Consider the following 17990-nt stretch of genomic DNA (forward strand, 5'->3'; position numbering starts at 1 on the left):
GTCTAGGAATTGCCCACATGGGCAATTTGTCATTTAGTTTATGTTGATATTTTTTCCAAACCCGCAATAAGGCATTTCTTAAAATATGATTTTTTAAATTCTTATCCAGTTTTTTGTTAAATAACAAGTAAGCATGCCAACCATATACCAAATCATGTCCCTCAATATTCAATATTCTGTCATTGGTTAAATGGATCCAATCACTAATTGCAGATAAGACCACTGCATCATAATATAATTTTAAGTTTGGTAATTTCAATCCTCCTCTTTCATGTATATCTTGCATTATTTTCATCTTTACCCTTGGCTTCTTTCCTGCCCATACAAATTTGTTGATACCCTTCTGCCATTCTAAAAGATTCACATCTCTTTTGAGTATTGGTAACATTTGAAACAAAAATAAAAATTTTGGTAAAATATTCATTTTCACTGCCGCTATCCTTCCCAGCAAAGATAAATGCAGTTTCTCCCACCTTTTCATCTCCGTTTGTATACTATGCCAGAGTGGTTCATAATTATGCTTGTATAATTTCCCATTTGAAGTTAAAATATTAACTCCAAGATATTTGACTTTTTTAACAACCTCACATCCTAACATCGCTCCCAATTCTTCCTTCTGTTTGGTATTCATATTCATTGCTAATATTTTGGTTTTTCCTAAATTAATTTTAAATCCAGAGACTTGACCATATTGATTAATCATATTCATTAAGACCTTACTGGATTCCTGCGGTTGTTTCAATATTATAACCAAGTCGTCCGCAAAGGCGCGGACTCTGTATTCTTGCTGTCTGATCTTGATCCCTTTTAAAGCATCCAAGCCCCGTATCTTATTCAACAATACTTCCAAAGTTATAATAAACAATAGTGGGGACAAAGGACAACCCTGTCTTGTACCTTTTTCTATTTGAAAGGAATCTGTTAAACTTTCATTGACTATAATTTGGGCTTTTTGCTGCTGATATATTGCACCAATTGACCTTAAAAAGCCATCTCCTATCTGCATTTTTTGCAGTATCTTCAACAAAAATTGCCAATTGACTCGATTAAAGGCTTTCTCAGCATCCAAAAATATGAATGCGGCAGGGATTTGATTGTTCTTTCCCAAGTATTCTAAAGCATTAATAATTAACCTGACATTGCTCTTCATCTGTCTGCCCTGTATAAAACCTGTTTGGTCAGTATGTATCAGTTGTTGGATAACCACCATTAACCTATTTGCTAATATTTTAGTAAAAATTTTATAATCTAAAGTTTCTTATTTTGCCGATCAAATCTGGGGGCGATGCAGCAGAGTAGTTTGGGTGTAGCCGGTCTAAGTGGGACCTTAGTCAGTGACCCATTAGAAGCTCGGAAGGGCTTCTACCATTGGTAGCACTTGGCGTAATGTTCTGTATGAGGAGGAATTGATCAACCCATGTTTGCCAATCTCCCGGGCCCATCCTGGATAGGGCTTCTTTTGCAGATCTCACCATTCTCTCCGCCTGACCATTGGAAGCCGGATGGAATGGAGCGACCAGGGCATGTTTGATTCCCTCTTCTGTTAAATAAATCTTGAATTGCATGGGCTTAAATTGGGGGCCATTGTCAGAGACTAAGACATTGGGCAGGCCGTGAGTGGAGCAAAGTCTCCGTAGTGCCTTGATGACCACTTCTGCCGTGGTGGAGGTCATGAGGAATACTTCTAGCCATTTCGAGTAGGTGTCCACAACTACCATAAAGGTCTGGCCATGAACTGGGCCAGAAAATCTATGTGCACCCTAGACCATGGTGCTTGAGGTCGCTCCCACTCCTTCGCAGGTGCCTCTGGGGGAGCTGGTCTGGACTCCTGGCATGGTGTGCAGGTAGCTACCCGTTCTTCTATCTCCCTGCCCATGTTAGGCCACCACACGTAACTCCTGGCCAAAGATTTCATCCTGACAATTCCAGGATGCCCTATGTGTAAAGTCTCTAATACTGCAATGCGCAGTTTGGGTGGAACAATGACATCCCCCCCCCCCAGTAAAAAACCATTTATTACAGACAATTCATCACGTTTGCAGTAAAACATTTTAAATTCAGACCCCATAGGTCCCTTTGGCCAGCTCCTCCACACCCAGCTTAAAACCTGTCAGAATGTAGAGTCTTTTGCTGAGTGACAGATGACATCACAAGACAACACAGGACCAGCCTCAAGACAGTCAATGAGGAGGACAGGCATCTCGTGGGTAGGGTCTGGAAGCAGTTTAGGCAGTGGGCATCAACTCAAGGCATTGGCATGCCCCAAGGTAGAGCCAGGTTGATGGACAAGGTGATAACTGTAGGCCGCGAGGAAGATTGTCCATCTGGTCATTCATGGCGACAAAGAAGCAGAAGTAGGCCAGTCCCCAGCCAGCAAGCCCAGCAGTGGTTTGTGGTCTCTAATGAGTTCAAAGTCACAGCCGTAGATGTACTCATGGAACCGGTTCATGCCGGCAACTGCAGCCAGAGCCTCATGGTCCAGTTGGCTGTAGTTCCGCTCAGCAGCAGACAATGTTCGTGAGTAGTAGGTGATGGGTACCTTGATTCCATTGGGTATGCGATGGCTGAGGATGGCTCCGATGCCAAACAGGGAAGCATTGCATGTTAGGACAAGTGGCAGGGTCTGGCTGTATTGGACCAAAAATGTGTGCACTGACAGCAGTTTCTTCACTGCGGCAAATGCGGCTGCTTCAGCTCTGCCCCAGGACCACTTGATGTGTTTGCTGAGAAGCCGATGCAAAGGCTCAGCAACTGTGGCTTTCTGTTTGAGAAAGTCGATGTAAAAGTTAAGGAGCCCAAGGAATGCATGCAGTTCGGTCTGATTGCAAAGTGTAGGGGCGTCCTGGATTGCCTTGGTTTTTTTGTTGATTGGGTGAATTCCATGGCTATTTTTCACCCACCGGAGTCATCTGGGAAGCTTCCTGAAGGTTCTGGAGGGCAAAAAAAATGGTCCTATGAACAAGCTGAAAGTCCGATTTGACCATAGGACCAGTTTTTCGCACAGTGTGAAAAATGGTCTTAAAAGAAGGCTGAAATCAGCTGGCCAGAGCATGCATGCATTCTAACCATCTGACAGGGCATTGCCTTGCGTGCCCTGACAAATGGCTCCGCGTGCCACCTGTGGCATGCGTGCCATAGGCTCGCCATCACAGGTATATTATTTGGTGTTTTGTGGTGTCAAGAAACAACAGCAGCATCCTTGAATGGTTTCCATGTATTTTTTTCTGTCTCCAGTAACAAATCTTTGAACTACTTGTCATTGATGATATATCTCATTTGTGGACCAATCAAGTGCCTTCCTTAATCTTAGTATTGCAGCAGATTTGAGGTTTGCAATCTATCCCTTCTACAGGTATTTGGCTTGTTGATGCCCTAGAGTCTCCTGAGCTACTAGGTGTGGTTCCCCTTGAGTATTGTTGTGATAAGGATCATGGTGTTCCTGGCAATATTACTCCTAGTGGAGGCATGTAAGGCGGTGGTTGGGGCAATTCTTCTGGGGCACTAGCTAGGACTGGTGGTTTCTGCTTGGGACTTTTGGGGAGTGTAACTCGAACAGCCATAAGCACACACTGTTGGTTTTGGCATTTCTTTAACCAAGCTGGAGGTCTCCTCAACAGATTATACCACATGTCAATATATGGGCTTGATCCGGATGTCCTAAATCAGGATCAAACACCAACCTATGGACATTTAAAGCTATGTTGGGATCAAAAGTACCTTTGTCAGGCCATCAAAAAGCAAAAGTGGGCCATTCATATTCACAAAATTTCCTAAGCTCATGCCTGCTCCACTTAATGCCATAGTCCTGAGTCATATACCCTTCCTTAAAATGGTTTAACATACATTGTAAGGGGGTCAAGGGAACACTGCTACCCCCACCCATGGTCCTCCCAGGGTACCAGACAACAAAGATTTAACAATCACCTCACACAGGCTCTGACCCAGGGTACCGGGTAAACACAGCTACCGTAGGGAAATGCAGTAGCCCCCCCCCTCAATCACACACACTCATGCACTAGACAATCCACCCCCAAAACCTTCCACCTAGCGAGGGAGATCAGGCCTCACCTCTGGCTCAACAAGGAGTCCAGGCCTAAATAGGGTTTTCCCACAGTACTTGCCTCTTGTACTTGGCTTCCCTCCTGCGATGCTGGCCAGCCTTTCAGACACCTGGTCTCTGGTCCTTCTCTGGTGGTTCTTGGAATCGCCAACCGCCACTGCCGGAGCCCTCTGTCACTGGGAAGTCCCTCGGATCAAGGGTCCGTTGGCGCCAGGGAGGTTTCCCCTGACCAGATGAGCCCCGACACTGGGGTGGGGCGTCCCAGAGGGTTTGTAAAAACCCCTTGGCTCCTGGCTGGCTCGCCAGAAATGTTGCAGCAGATTTGAGGTTTGCAATCTACTTACGAAAGACAAGGAGCCAAGACCACAAAGGTTCCGAGAGAAGACAGGTTTATTGGACGCGTCCAGAGTTCAGTGTGATTGACACCAAGACTGAACTGCCGGGGCTATCCCCTGGCAGAGATTTTATACTTTTTAATTAAACATTACAAATCAAGAGGCGTTACAATAGGCGGATACATTTTAGGGTCAAGACCCTGCTGAGATCAGTAAAATACATTTTTGGAAAAATTACAAATACATGATTGTCATAAAATTCCAAGTTACAATAGGGAAGTGAATCTTGGTTACTCATGAAGCAAACAGGTTATATTGCTAAAATATTGCTAAAATATCGCTGATTGAAGGTTAAAATATTGAAGGTTAAAGCACGCACAAGGCTGTCATGATTATTTTTGGTTTGTTCCTTACACTCATGCTTCCTGTTTCACTCTTGTGCAAAGCTTGCATTTACGTTCCCTTAATTTTTGCAATACGAAAAAGAGGAAGTTTTTAGGCAGTAGTTCAAAAGTGAGCTTTGATTTTGATATTTAGCATTTTAAAGGTTATAATATTTAGCCTGTTAGAATCACCTAACCTGGTCAACCATTGGTGGGTTTACCTCTGTATCCCCTCCTGCATCATTAGCATCAGTTATTCTTGAAAACATCTGTCTCAAATACATCCTTGGTTGTATAAATAGAGGCATAGAATCAAAATCACATGAAGGATTAGTACCACCTATAAATCTTTAATAAGACCACACCTGGAATACTGCACCCAGTTTTGGTCACCACATTATAAAAATGATTTTGAGACTTTGAAAGAGCAACTACAATTATTAAAGCCTTGAGACAAAAACATATGAAGAATTGTTGCAGGAATTGGGTATGGCCAGTCTAAAAAAAAGAAGGAATAGGGGTGACATGCTAGCAGTATTCCAATATTTGGGGGCTGCCAAAGAAGAGGGGCTCTGCTTATTTTTCAAAGGACCAGAAGGAAAGGTAAGAAGCAATGGATGGAAACTAATCAAGGAGACATGGAACTTGTAGTTAACTAGAAACTGCCTAAAGACAATTAACCAGTGGGACAGCTTGCCTTCAGAAGTTTTATGAGGATTCATCACTGGAGGTTTTTTTAAAAAGACTGGATCTACCTTATTCATTGCTTTCAAAAAAATTTTATCAGTCTGATATATCATACCAGTTTTATGTGAAGTGGAAACAAAAATATCAGGAAAATATTTTATTTTTACTGTAGAAGGGGGCAAATATAAAGAGGCCTATCTGAATACACTTGGATATCTAATACCATTGGATCCTTCCCTATTTCTCTCTCTGTTCACCTCTGAAAGAGATTAAGCAGTCACTCGGACTCCATTCCTTTTATTCCTGTTTAAGCAGAAATGCTTCCTACTTATATTGCAATAAATCATTTAGTGGTCCTCCCCTTTTCTATTCAAGTCTGGCCATATTAAATTGACCATCCAAGGTGATGCATAATATCAGTAAGTTAGCTACAATATACCACCTCAAATAAACTGTTAAAAATATCAAGCATATCTCTCGGCATCATCACTTGGTTCACAAATACAATCAATCTTTTCTTAAAATATCAATGTGATATTCAATCACTCAGATATTCCCATTCATGATTCTTGCCCAATGCCCATAAGAATAGGAATATTAGAAAAGTTAGCTCCAAAAAAAGAATTTCTTTAGGTCTTCTCTAGGGGACTGAACTTTGGCTTAATAATTATCTTCTTGTTTGTGCATCTAAATTGCTATTATTAAATCTGCTATTCTCAAAATACCAATGAATTTCAATGCCCATTACAAAGACTAGGAAAAAAGATGCAGCATGTTCCTTCTCTCTTTCTCTTAAAATGTCAGGATCATTTCAAGCTGAAGAGAAACATAGTAAGCTTATGAGTGAAAAAGGATTTCTGACATCTGTTCTTGGTTAAATCAAGATTCAGACACAAGGAAGCCGGATGTGTTAATGGAAAAATTGCTAATGGTTTTATCCTAAGGAATGAGAGAAGTTCTTTGAGATTTGCCCTTGTAATGGGGATGGAAAATTTATTGATCTTAATGCTACTGTTGAGTCCCCATGTGGCGTGCATAACTCACAGGTGCAGTATCTTTCATCCATATCCTCCACATCACAAGTACCATCATCCAGGAGACCTTACGGTTGGTGGAATTTCATCTCAACTTGGTTCAGTCTCTGAAAAAACCACCTTTGAAGGTTATCCCCCAGCAGCATTGCCTGGACAGTTTCTGTAAGGAACATAATTATTTATTTATATTTTTCCTGCATTTATGACTGACAAACAAAAATAATTATAGAATTTCCATCAGAAAATAATAGATGAGGTGAAATTAAAGAGATGCTAAGAATAGCATTTTTTAATCCCCCAAACAACATATACTGTGGAAAAGAATTAATTAATTAATTAATTAATTAATTAATTAATTAGACTTATATACCGCTTCACAGGGCTTTCAGCCCTCTCTAAGCGGTTTACAAATTTTTTAGCAAATTGAGTCAGCAACTTGCCCCCACAGTCTGGGTCCTCATTTCACCCACCTCAGAAGGATGGAAGACTGAGTCGACCTTGAGCCGGTGAGATTTGAACCACTGAACTGCAGATCACAGTCAGCTAAAGTGGCCTGCAGTACTGCACCCTAACCACTGCGCCACCTCGGTTTGCTTTAAAAGCAAACTTCCTAAGACTTCCTAAGAGTATCTACCAATATGATTCTCAGCCATTGCCATATTGCCCAGGTGATGCAGTGGAGAGAAAACTTGGGAATGTTGATTACACCTCTTATTCGTTTTTCTGTATAGTCCTCCTAAATAAAATGTATTAAGTTGCCTTGTATCTAATAAAACAATGGCCTCCTTCAAACACACAATAAATTCTTCTACTCCAACTAACAATACAGGAGTGTCTACAAGCCTGGCTCTGTGTCAGAAGACTGTCTACCTTTTTGAAAGCCACATGTATATATATGTAGATTCCAGACATTCCCTGTTTTTATATCTGCAATTGTTTGCACAGATTTCTTGCAGAAATAAATATTGAATTATTTACGCCTATACAATTGCACTTGTCTACAGATTTATTTTACATCCTCATAGCTGAGTTTTGCCATGTTAGAAGTATAGGATTACTTGTTATAGAAGGGGCTGGCATGTTAGACTATGTTAGAATGTACAAACCTCTAGGATCCCCTTCTGATGTGCAATGCAACTCTCATTGTAGTGGAATTCCTAAGAATTACCAGCAAATCCTGACTTTGGCATTTGCAATAAAGGAGATCAATGAAAACCCACAAATCTTACCCAATCTCACCCTGGGCTTCCATATTTATGACAGCTATTGCAATGCTCGAAAGACTTATCAGGCCATCATGCTGCTCCTATCAGCAACTGAGACACTGGTCCCCAACTATGTATGTAACATCCAGAATAAAGTCATAGCTGTTATTGGAGGACTGGATGCTGAAACCTCCCTTCAAGTGGCAACTCTCTTGGATATCTATAAGATTCCACAGGTAACCTGAACATTCTTGCATGCCAAGATCATTCTACTTTTAGTGTCCCACTTTTACAATTGAGCCTTGTTTTTTAGTGTTACATACAGTCTATTCAAGTAAATAATGTAGATGTTCATTGACTGTGAATGACTGTTAAGTATTAAACTCCCACAGGTAGAATGGACATCCTTGCATGGAATGTGATGCTACTTATGACATGGTCCTTTCACAATGCAATTGTCAGCCTCTGCTTTGCTGTTGCTTCGGCTGCCATGAAATGGGGGGGAGGGCATGGTATTTGGGAGGGGTTACTAATTGTGCTGGAGGAAGGTTCTGGAGCTCAACTGCCTATCGGACTATGCATGCGTAGGAGTTCCCGCCAGGACTAACGGCACCGACATTCCATCTTCGTGATGCCTTTTGAAGTTATCTCACACCTGACACTTGGGAGAATTATGATTGGACTGTAACTGTGATGCCAAGGGGAGGGGTATGGATTATTCTATATATCAATCGCTTTCGCGCCTAAATAATCAGACTTCGCTTTGCTATGCCTTTAATCATTTATAATTAGTAAAAGTACACTTGATTTCTACTCATGGAGTCTCGTGGACTTCTTTCCTAATTATCTAATGGAGAGGTTCTGACAGCAATTTTGTTTTTCAGGGTTAAATATATTCAAATAGTAAATAGTATTTGGAGTCAAATAGTGAATAGTTCTGAACTAGAAATATAACTCTTCTCTGAAATTTGGCATCTTTGTGTTTCAGCCAAGTCTAGCCATTTTTCTTGAATTTAACTTAAGTTTTTTAGCCCAAAATAGGGCATCATCTGCAAACAAACGTTTTCACACATTCATGTCTTAATATTCTCCAGAAAGCATTTCATGTGTCTAAGGAAGATTAGCAGCATTCAATATAAAAATCAACCCAATAGCAGTTATGCACCAGAACCCATTACATTACTGAAGGGTAAAGTACCTGGCTCAACACTACAGTGTGCACACATCTGTAATTTTTTTAAAATTTTGAATAAATACAAACAGACAAAACACACACACACAAAACCCACAAAACTATCTTCCATTACAAATTGTAGAAAGTGTGTTGATTGGCTACAAAAACTTTTGTGCAGCCCTTCCACAGTCATCACCTACAATTCATATCAAATCATACATTTTAAATGAAGTATATTTATAGATATTACTATCATCAAACTTCAAACTTCATTTGACTATAATTGTTTTTATGTCCTTTTCTATAAAATATTCCAGATTTAAAGCAAAATCACATAATGACATTCCATTAGCTCTTCCCAATATCATCCAGTAACATTATATCTTTATCACATGTTCTAATTAAAAATTGGTTATATTTAGTAACAGAGTTTTTAAACATCCTTTTCCTCTTATCAAACATATATATATATATAACTGTATCCATTATCACTTCATTTTATACATAATGCTCTAAATTTAAGTATATTTGACTTTTTTTTTAATTATAAGTTTTCATTACATCAACCTGTGTCTTTCCAGTAATAATGCAGTCTTATGTCTCTTGGTACTTTCACAATGCAATTTTGTTTTTTAGAGTTAAATATATTCAAATAGTAAATAGTATTCGGAGTCAAATAGTGAATAGTTCCAAACTAGAAATATAACTCTTCTCTGAAATTTGGCATCTTTGTGTTTCAGACAAGTCTAGCCATTTTTCTTCTGTACCTTGGGGTCATAATGCCCAATTATTCAATGTTTTGAAAATTGTTGTATAAAGCTTGGTTTGCTGTCTCTGGATCTTGATTTGGTTTTTGTTTTAATATTTATAAATAGCAGTCTGATTAAGAATAACTTCATGAAGTGAATCCCAACTGGGTAACTAACGTAAAGTTTAATAGTTTAATGGTTTAATGTAAAATGTATATCACCTCCTAGTTGAAACCATCTCTGTTCTGAAATTGAAGAAATTTCATGACGTCTTTGACTGCCAATTGACCTTCACACATTTGTCCTGCATAATCAAATCAAGAGTTTATTCCAGTCTTAGCCTTTAAATTATATATTCCATATGAATGCTTTATATTTTGTAACTAAAAGTCTTTGGTTATGTTTATGATGCACTCAATTTATTTTGCTATCTTGGGCCTTATAGGGATGTCAAAAGTTTGTAATAAGTTCTTAGTGTCTGAAATGTTTCTGAGATATGGCAGAGCTGTTTTTCCCCCATGAGATGTGAAGATTGCACTGTGATTTTATATGTGGCTAGATATTTCTTTATGCAGTTACATTTTCTATTTTTATATAGTGAATGATTTTACAACAAAATGAATGTTCATGAAGTATAATATAAAAGGTCTGTAACAATTCCTGAAGTTTTGTTTTACCTTCAATAGTAGAAATCTAACATTTTAAAATTGTACATCAACATACAAATTACTTGTTCTTCTGTGCATTTAGTCAAAACTATTGGATTTTGCATGTGGAAAAGCAAGGATTATATAGTCTATTTTGATATTTGAAAATATGAAGCAGCAATTACCAAGAATCTACTCCTTGGTTTTAGATAAATTCATATCAGTAATTCCTCCAGATCTGGAGCATCACTGAATGCCATTCAGCAGACTTACAATATCTTCCACGCTATTAGACTTTCCAGAACCACTATCTCAATGGAATTCTCATATCAAGAAGGCAATGAATTCCTTTCCAGAATTCCCATCTCAGTCTGGCACTCAAGACTGTTTTCAAGGGTTGGTATAATGATTATTAATTCAGTCTTTGTTGATTGTTTTGAAAATCATATCTAGATACTGCTCTTATCTTCTTTTCCTTTTCCTCTCAGCTCATTTATGGCTCTGCTCCAATAATGAATGAGAAAACTCCAGGCCTTTCATTTTATCAGATGGTTCCTCCAGAAGAACTTCAGCATAAAGGGATTCTTTCACTACTGCTACATTTTAATTGGACATGGGTTGCGATCCTCATCATGTACAATGATCAGGGAGAAAAATTTGTAGAAACAATGGTTCCTCTGTTGTCCAAAAATGGGATTTGTGTTTCTTTCATTCAACAAGTCCCCAAAATTACTGATTTCAATAGCCTTGAAGGCATGCTTCAGCAGGCAGCAAAAATCTATGATCATGTCATGGGTGGTAATACCAATGTACTGCTTTACGATGGAGAATCCTTTGCTCTGAGCTATTTGTTATGGATACAGTATGTTCCTAATATAGAAGAGGTGAGAAGTAAACCAAAAGGTATTGTGTGGATAATGACAGCACAGGTGGAGTTCAGTTTAAATCCTTTTCAGCGTGCTTGGGATATCAAAATAATTGATGGTGCCCTTTCCTTGATAGTGCACTCCACTGCTCTACCAGAGTTCAGATCATTTGCTAGGAAGCAAAACCCCTTCACTGCAAAAGGAGATGGATTTATCAAACAGTTCTGGCAAGAAGCCTTTGACTGTGTATTCCCAAATGTTATGAGTGATGTGCCTGAGAATATTTGCAGTGATACAGAGGATTTGGAAAGCCTTCCTGGGACTCTTTTTGAAATGGACATCACTGGCCACAGTTACAGTGTCTACAATGCTGTTCATGCCATAGCTCATGCTTTACATGCTCTTACATCCTCTAGAAATACTGAGAGATCAATGGTGGGTAGAGTAGAAAGAAACATTCATCATCAAGACTTCTGGCAGGTAATAAATATCCTCATTAGGAAAAGTACTATGAGTAAGCATGATAGCAGCCTTGAATCTGTATTTAGACTATTTCCCATGTTGTAGAATTGGAAAAAAAATGCTTCAATAAAAATGTTGTGCTTCTTTAATAATTGATTTTTTTCTTATTTAACTATTAATTACTACATGCCTATTATCCATTGATTTCTTTTGTTTCTTCTCCATTATTAGATAACTTGTAACTTTTTTATTTTCAATTCCCCATGAACCTCACATGGAAATATATCTGTATATTTTTCTACATCTTTATTATCATAAAGAGAGAGATTTAATTTAGCTCTGGCTGTGGGCAAGGATGAAAGCCTTTGCTTTCACCAATACTGAGAAGTGGCATCGCATCATTGTGCTTCATGAAGAGGATTACTCCTGTGCAGAAATAGCCAAGAGAGTGAAATGCCATCGCACCTCAGTGAACAGAGTGGTTGAAAAATACCAAATAACTGATTCAGTTGATGACAGGCTCCACTCCGGAAGACCAAGAAAGACGACAAAATGGCAAGATCAGGCTTTGAAACACATTTCAATGGCTGACAGGAAGCTCACCTCACCTCAGATTAGAAGAATTTGGAGTGAAACATGGTGTAAAAGTGTGTACAAGCACAATGCATTGCAGACTGCTTGCCAGAGAGCTCAAAAGCTGCAGGATTTGAAGTAAACCTTGGCTCACAGATGCTCACTGTTCTCGTTGACGTCCGTGAGCCAAGAAGTATGCCAAGTGGACTAACGAATAGTGGGTAATCTTCAGTGACGAGAGCAATTTCTACTTGACTGGGAATCAATGCAATAAGTATGTCAGAAGACTGCCTGAATCTATTTGTGAAGCATCCATTGCACGTGATGATCTGGGGCTGTATCGCTGCTTCTGGTATTGGTCAGATACAAATCATGCAGGGAATCATGAATTCCAAGCAGTATGTTGAAGTCCTGGAAAAGACTATGTTTCCTTATGTTCAGCAACTTGTAAGGAAGAATTTTTACTTCCAGGATGACAACGCTCCCTGTCATCGAGCCAAGTCCTTCCAGCAGTGGATGAAGAAGCCTGGCATTCAACTCCTGGATTGACCAGCTCAGAGCCTGGATTTGAACCCAATTGAAAACTTGTGGGCCAAGATTAGTTAAAAATAAGCAAGAAGCATCTGAAGACCAAGCAGGAGCTGATTGAATCCATTATTGCAGCCTGGTACCACATTGTCACCAAAGATCACATGCAAAGGCTTATGCAGTCTATGCCAAAACAATGCCGCCTGGTTACAAGCAATAAGGACTGGCGAATTTCATATTAGTAACCATGTTTGGTTACATAAACAGTCCTTTTCAGGGCCACAAACAATAAAAATGTTAACAAAACACTAGCATCGGCCTTAGTAGTTGCAAAATGTATGCCACTAGATATGCATCAGTTAATCTGTTTTCATAGTCATTGTAAGCATGCATTGTAAGAATGCAAGAAAATTCACAATCCCCATCCAAACAGCACCAAATTGCAAAATGCTTATGCTTTTCACATAAAAACCACCAGTGTTTATTTAAATATAACAATATTTACATAGCAGTTAGCATAAAATATCATAAAATCAATGGCCTATCCAAAAAAAATGTCATAAACCATAAACTGTAAACTGTAAAGCGTGCAGGAATTTTTCGCAAGCTGTATGTCCTTCTATTTAGGATTTCTGCACATGACCAGACAAATGATACTGTGGTGATGCTGACCAGGTATCTAGGGATCTAAGAATCTGGATGGAGAGTACTGAGAAACTTTAGGTTTGACCCTTTAAGACTAGCTTCTAGTTTCCTTCCAGATGCAATTCAAAGTGTTGATCAACAGTTTTAAAGCCCTGTGGGGTAAAGGGCCAGGTTATCTGAAGGGCCACCCTTTCCCTAAGTACATCTATTCATCCTACCAGGTCACATAGGGTAGGAACACTCCTACTGTAGTTCCTGCCCCTAAATATTACCATCTTATGGAAACTAGAAAGCATGTCTTTTCCATGGCAGTCCCTGTCCTTTGGAACATTCTCTGCCCTGACATTTGAAAGGTCTCTGTCCTACTTGCCTTGTTTTAAATAAACAAATTATTTTAATTTATATCTTTGACTGCATCTTCTCTTTAATTGCAATACAATGAGAAGGAAGTAAAACGTGACTAAATATCTACATTTCAGTTCTCTATCAGCATGGAGTCTGTAATCCAAAATTCTTGCGTTTTTATTTTCAATTTAGTTCCAATATTTTTTGAGAAGTGTGGCTTTTAACAATAATGCCGGGGAACAGATCTCCTTTGATCAGAATGGGATTGTAGCAGCTGGCTTTGATATTATCAATATGATACCTTTCCCGAACAAGTCATTTCTTCGTGTGAAAGTTGGAAATGTGGACCATTCAGCCAATCCAGATAAAATATTAACCATCAATGATGAGATGATAACATGGCACAGCTGGTTTAACCAGGTAGAGTTTAATTATTGTCCTTATTTCTGAATCAACAGGCTTTCTCTAATTTATGAAGTTTTATCATATTGGACAAAAGGAATTTTTTATATAGAGTTAGTTCCACATAAGCAACTTCTAAACCCATATTGCATTATGAATAAAATTGACCATTAACTTTTCTAGGTGAAAGTTAGTGAGGCATCGTGTTTTCATGATATAATAATATTGTAATGTAATGTAATTATGACAGTATTATTATATAATAATATTATAAGAATTTATGAGTGCATTTGTTTAATCTAAACACAAGTATATTTAACTTAGCTTTATATTGGTGTTTTTGCAATATAAAAGTCTTTTCTGAACCATTATTTCTACCCCTAAACTGGAAAAATGCCCATGCCATGTTTGCATCATTTCAAATATGGACACTAGTCCAAAAGCCTCCAGATATATAAGGTTTGTCTTTAATCACCAGGTGAAACCTGTTTCTGCCTGCAGTGAGAGCTGTTATCCTGGGTTCAGCAAAAAAGTGAAAGAGGGGGAGCCATTTTGCTGTTATGACTGCATCCCATGCCCGGAAGGGAGGGTTTCAACCAAGAATGGTAAGATATATTCATCTACTCCTCATTTTTTTCTATCCATAAAACAATTAATTACATGTTGATTAAAGTCAAGATGGTGTTCACTCTAAAATGTGGGGAAGTTTTCTCAACCTGAAAATTAATCATTTATTCTCTCTGGAAGAGTCAAATATAAATTGACCATTAGATGATGATGATGATGATGATGATGATGATGATGATGATGGTGGTGGTGGTGGTGGTGGTGGTGGTGGTGGTGGTGGTGGTGGTGGTGGATAAATTGGACAACTATTTGTCTGAAATAATATAAAGTTTCCTGCCTGAGCAATGCATTGGATAGAAGACTTCCAAGGTCCCTTCAATTCTGTTATTCTATTCTAAATTACATTAAATGATCTCCATTCACACCCTGAGGGCTATCATCCAATTATTTATGAACCATCTCTGTAAGTTCTATACACAAGCATCACTGAACAATATTTACATCACTTTTTTTGTTTACCATAAATATATAAACTTTTCTAAACCAATGGTTTTCATCACATTAAATAACTTTGGTGGCTACAGACCACGGCCATGGACCCCCCATGATTTAACTCAAGATTTGTATCATAACATTTTTTTCAAATCTTCAAGGATCCCCTGTGACCACTGGTCTAGATAATTTTCATTTACATGCGTCAGATCCCATCTTCAAAACAATGATATCTAATGGAATCCAGAAGTTTCTCTACCCCAGTTTCTGCCTTCTTGAAATACTATCTCTCTAGTAGTTTGAGTAGCCTTAACCTTACTGTTTTTAAAACAAGCTTGGTAACAAGCTAGACTCTGTGTTAGGGAAGTAGAAGCTTTCTGGTTGAAATTACATTAATGTTTCATAGGTTAACACCAACTTTTACTAGACTGATTTTCTATTTTTCAGTTGTATGCCCTCCAGAATCATAAAAAATGGCCTTTTAGATTTCATAGACAAAGAAATGTTTCTCCTGACATACATATCTTCTATTTCTATAAAACAGCATGGGCAAAAGTGTCTGTGTGTGTGTATGTGTGTGTTTGTGTGCATGTTCATGCACGCTTATATATAGACTTTCTTTCTTTTAACATTCTCCCAACATTTATATATCTTGACTTTTCACCATCAATATTATCTTTTTTAGCCAATATTCTTTCAATTATCTATTTGCTCTGATCTTTTGCCATTTATGGGTCACTTGCAAAAATTTGTATTAATTTTCAAGTCTATATTCTTTGTTGCCTGATGGCAAAAATTAAGCAGAACTTAAGTTTTTTAGCCCAAAACATGGTATCATCTGCAAACAAACATTTTCACACATTCATGTCTTAATATTCTCCAGAAAGCATTTCATGTGTCTAAGAAAGATTAGCAGCATTGTATAAACAACCCATGCTCTTCTCACTATCACTCTCTGTAAACAAGCTGAGGAACCTTGAAATGCAAAATCAAATGACCAAAGAAAAAAAAGAATAGAAAATATTTCCAAGCTTTCCAAGCCTCCAGCCTTCAAGTGGCAGTGTTACTTCCTTTTCCTCTGTTATTACAGCCCTCTTTGTATTCCTTTTATATTTGCTTTATATTCCAGGCTGAAAGAAAACTAAATTGTTAAATGGAGCAAAAAAAAAAACCATCCAATCCAGCATTATAAAAATAAGAAAAAATAATAATCCATAGGTATAAAAAAATATAAAAAGTAGTAGAAGAAAAACTAATCCATTCAATTTAAAGACTAGGAAACATTTGCAAAAGTTCCATCCATAAAAGAATTTTTTTTTAAATGAAGGATGACACACTGTCTAATGTACATTAATTTCACTGCTTGTTCTCTTCTGTTTTCAAATTTAGCTTTAATTTTTTTGTGGGTAGTCTCTTTTATTATAATAAGATTTCCTCACCAGATGGACACACTTTCTCTTTCTGTTTTCCTCTCATTCCGGAGCTGTCCCAACTTCAGCAGCTTCAATGGCTGTGCTTCTGTCGCCAGCAAAAAAAGATTCTCTTGGATCAATCAGGGACTTTGCAGTGTCCCTGAGATCAGCAGGACATACTCTTCACATCTGTACTTTTAGGGATGTCCCCAGGGAGTGGGCGGCATACAAATCTTATTAAAGTTGCAAAGTTGCAAAGTTCTAGGTTAGAAGCTATCCAAATATTCAAAGTTCCTAATATGGGTTTCTTATGTTACCCTTAGCCCTCTTATCCACCTGGAATTAGGCTCTATCTCTTTAGAAGTTTTTCAGATATTAGTTAAAGGGATTTCTTTAGGAAACGTACTTGTTGGCATTACCTTGATTAAAAATTATCTGTATGATAATATATACTATAGCAATAATGCAAATGTAGAAATGCAGACCATACATGAGGATAACATATCAATCTTTTTTTTCCAGATAGAAATGAGTGTTCTAAATGCAAAGACAAATTCTATCCAAACAAGAAACATGATTTTTGTATTCCAAAAACTATTAGTTTCTTGACTTATGAAGAACCATTAGGAATCAGTTTAGCCTGCCTTGCTTTTTCTTTTTCTTTTTCTACTGTTTTTGTGCTTGGAGTATTTATGAGACACCACAACACTCCCATCGTCATAGCCAACAACCGGGATCTCTCCTATACACTCCTCATTGCCCTCCTGCTCTGCTTCCTTTCGGCACTGCTCTTCATTGGCCAACCAGGAAGATTTACCTGTCTACTCCGACAAGCTATTTTTGGTATAGTCTTTTCAGTGGCTGTTTCTTCTGTCTTGGCAAAAACCATCACGGTGGTTCTGGCTTTTATGGCCACCAAACCAGGATCCAAGATGAGTAAGTGGGTGGGGAAAAAAATATCTAATTCCATCATTGTTTCCTGCTCCCTGATTCAAACAAGCATCTGTATTTTGTGGCTGGCAAGAGCTCCCCCCTTCCCAGATGTTGATATGATCACGGTTATTGAAGAAATTATCCTGCAATGTAATGAAGGCTCTGTGACCATGTTTTATTGTGTTCTTGGCTACATGGCTTTCCTGGCTCTTATCAGTTTCATCACAGCTTTTCTTGCCAGGAAATTACCTGACAGTTTCAATGAAGCCAAGTTCATCACCTTCAGCATGTTGGTCTTTTGTAGTGTTTGGCTGACCTTTGTCCCAGCGTACTTGAGTTCCAAAGGGAAATACATGGTGGCTGTGGAGATCTTTTCCATCTATGCTTCAGGTGCTGGGCTGCTGGGCTGCATCTTTTTCCCCAAATGTTATATCATTGTGTTTAGGCCAGACTTGAACAACAAGGAACAAATAATGAGAAAAAAAGGGTGA

The 17990-nt window shown here is 38.3% G+C and overlaps 1 protein-coding gene across 1 annotated transcript; it reads left to right on the plus strand.

Annotated features, from left to right (window-relative positions):
- Nucleotides 1-2560: 2560 nt before the first annotated feature.
- On the plus strand, nt 2561-17990 carry LOC148046279 (vomeronasal type-2 receptor 26-like). The gene is made up of 8 exons (XM_087714655.1): nt 2561-2603; nt 3353-3467; nt 6512-6661; nt 7445-7940; nt 10763-11620; nt 13886-14113; nt 14574-14700; nt 17089-17990. Exons 1-8 carry the CDS (start codon nt 2561-2563, stop codon nt 17988-17990), a joined length of 2919 nt encoding a protein of 972 aa, XP_087570781.1.

Source organism: Thamnophis sirtalis, unplaced genomic scaffold, assembly GCF_051295495.1.
Source record: "Thamnophis sirtalis isolate CommonGarterSnake01/CBP01778 unplaced genomic scaffold, rThaSir2_p1.2 scaffold_4, whole genome shotgun sequence".
Lineage (NCBI taxonomy): Eukaryota > Metazoa > Chordata > Lepidosauria > Squamata > Natricidae > Thamnophis > Thamnophis sirtalis.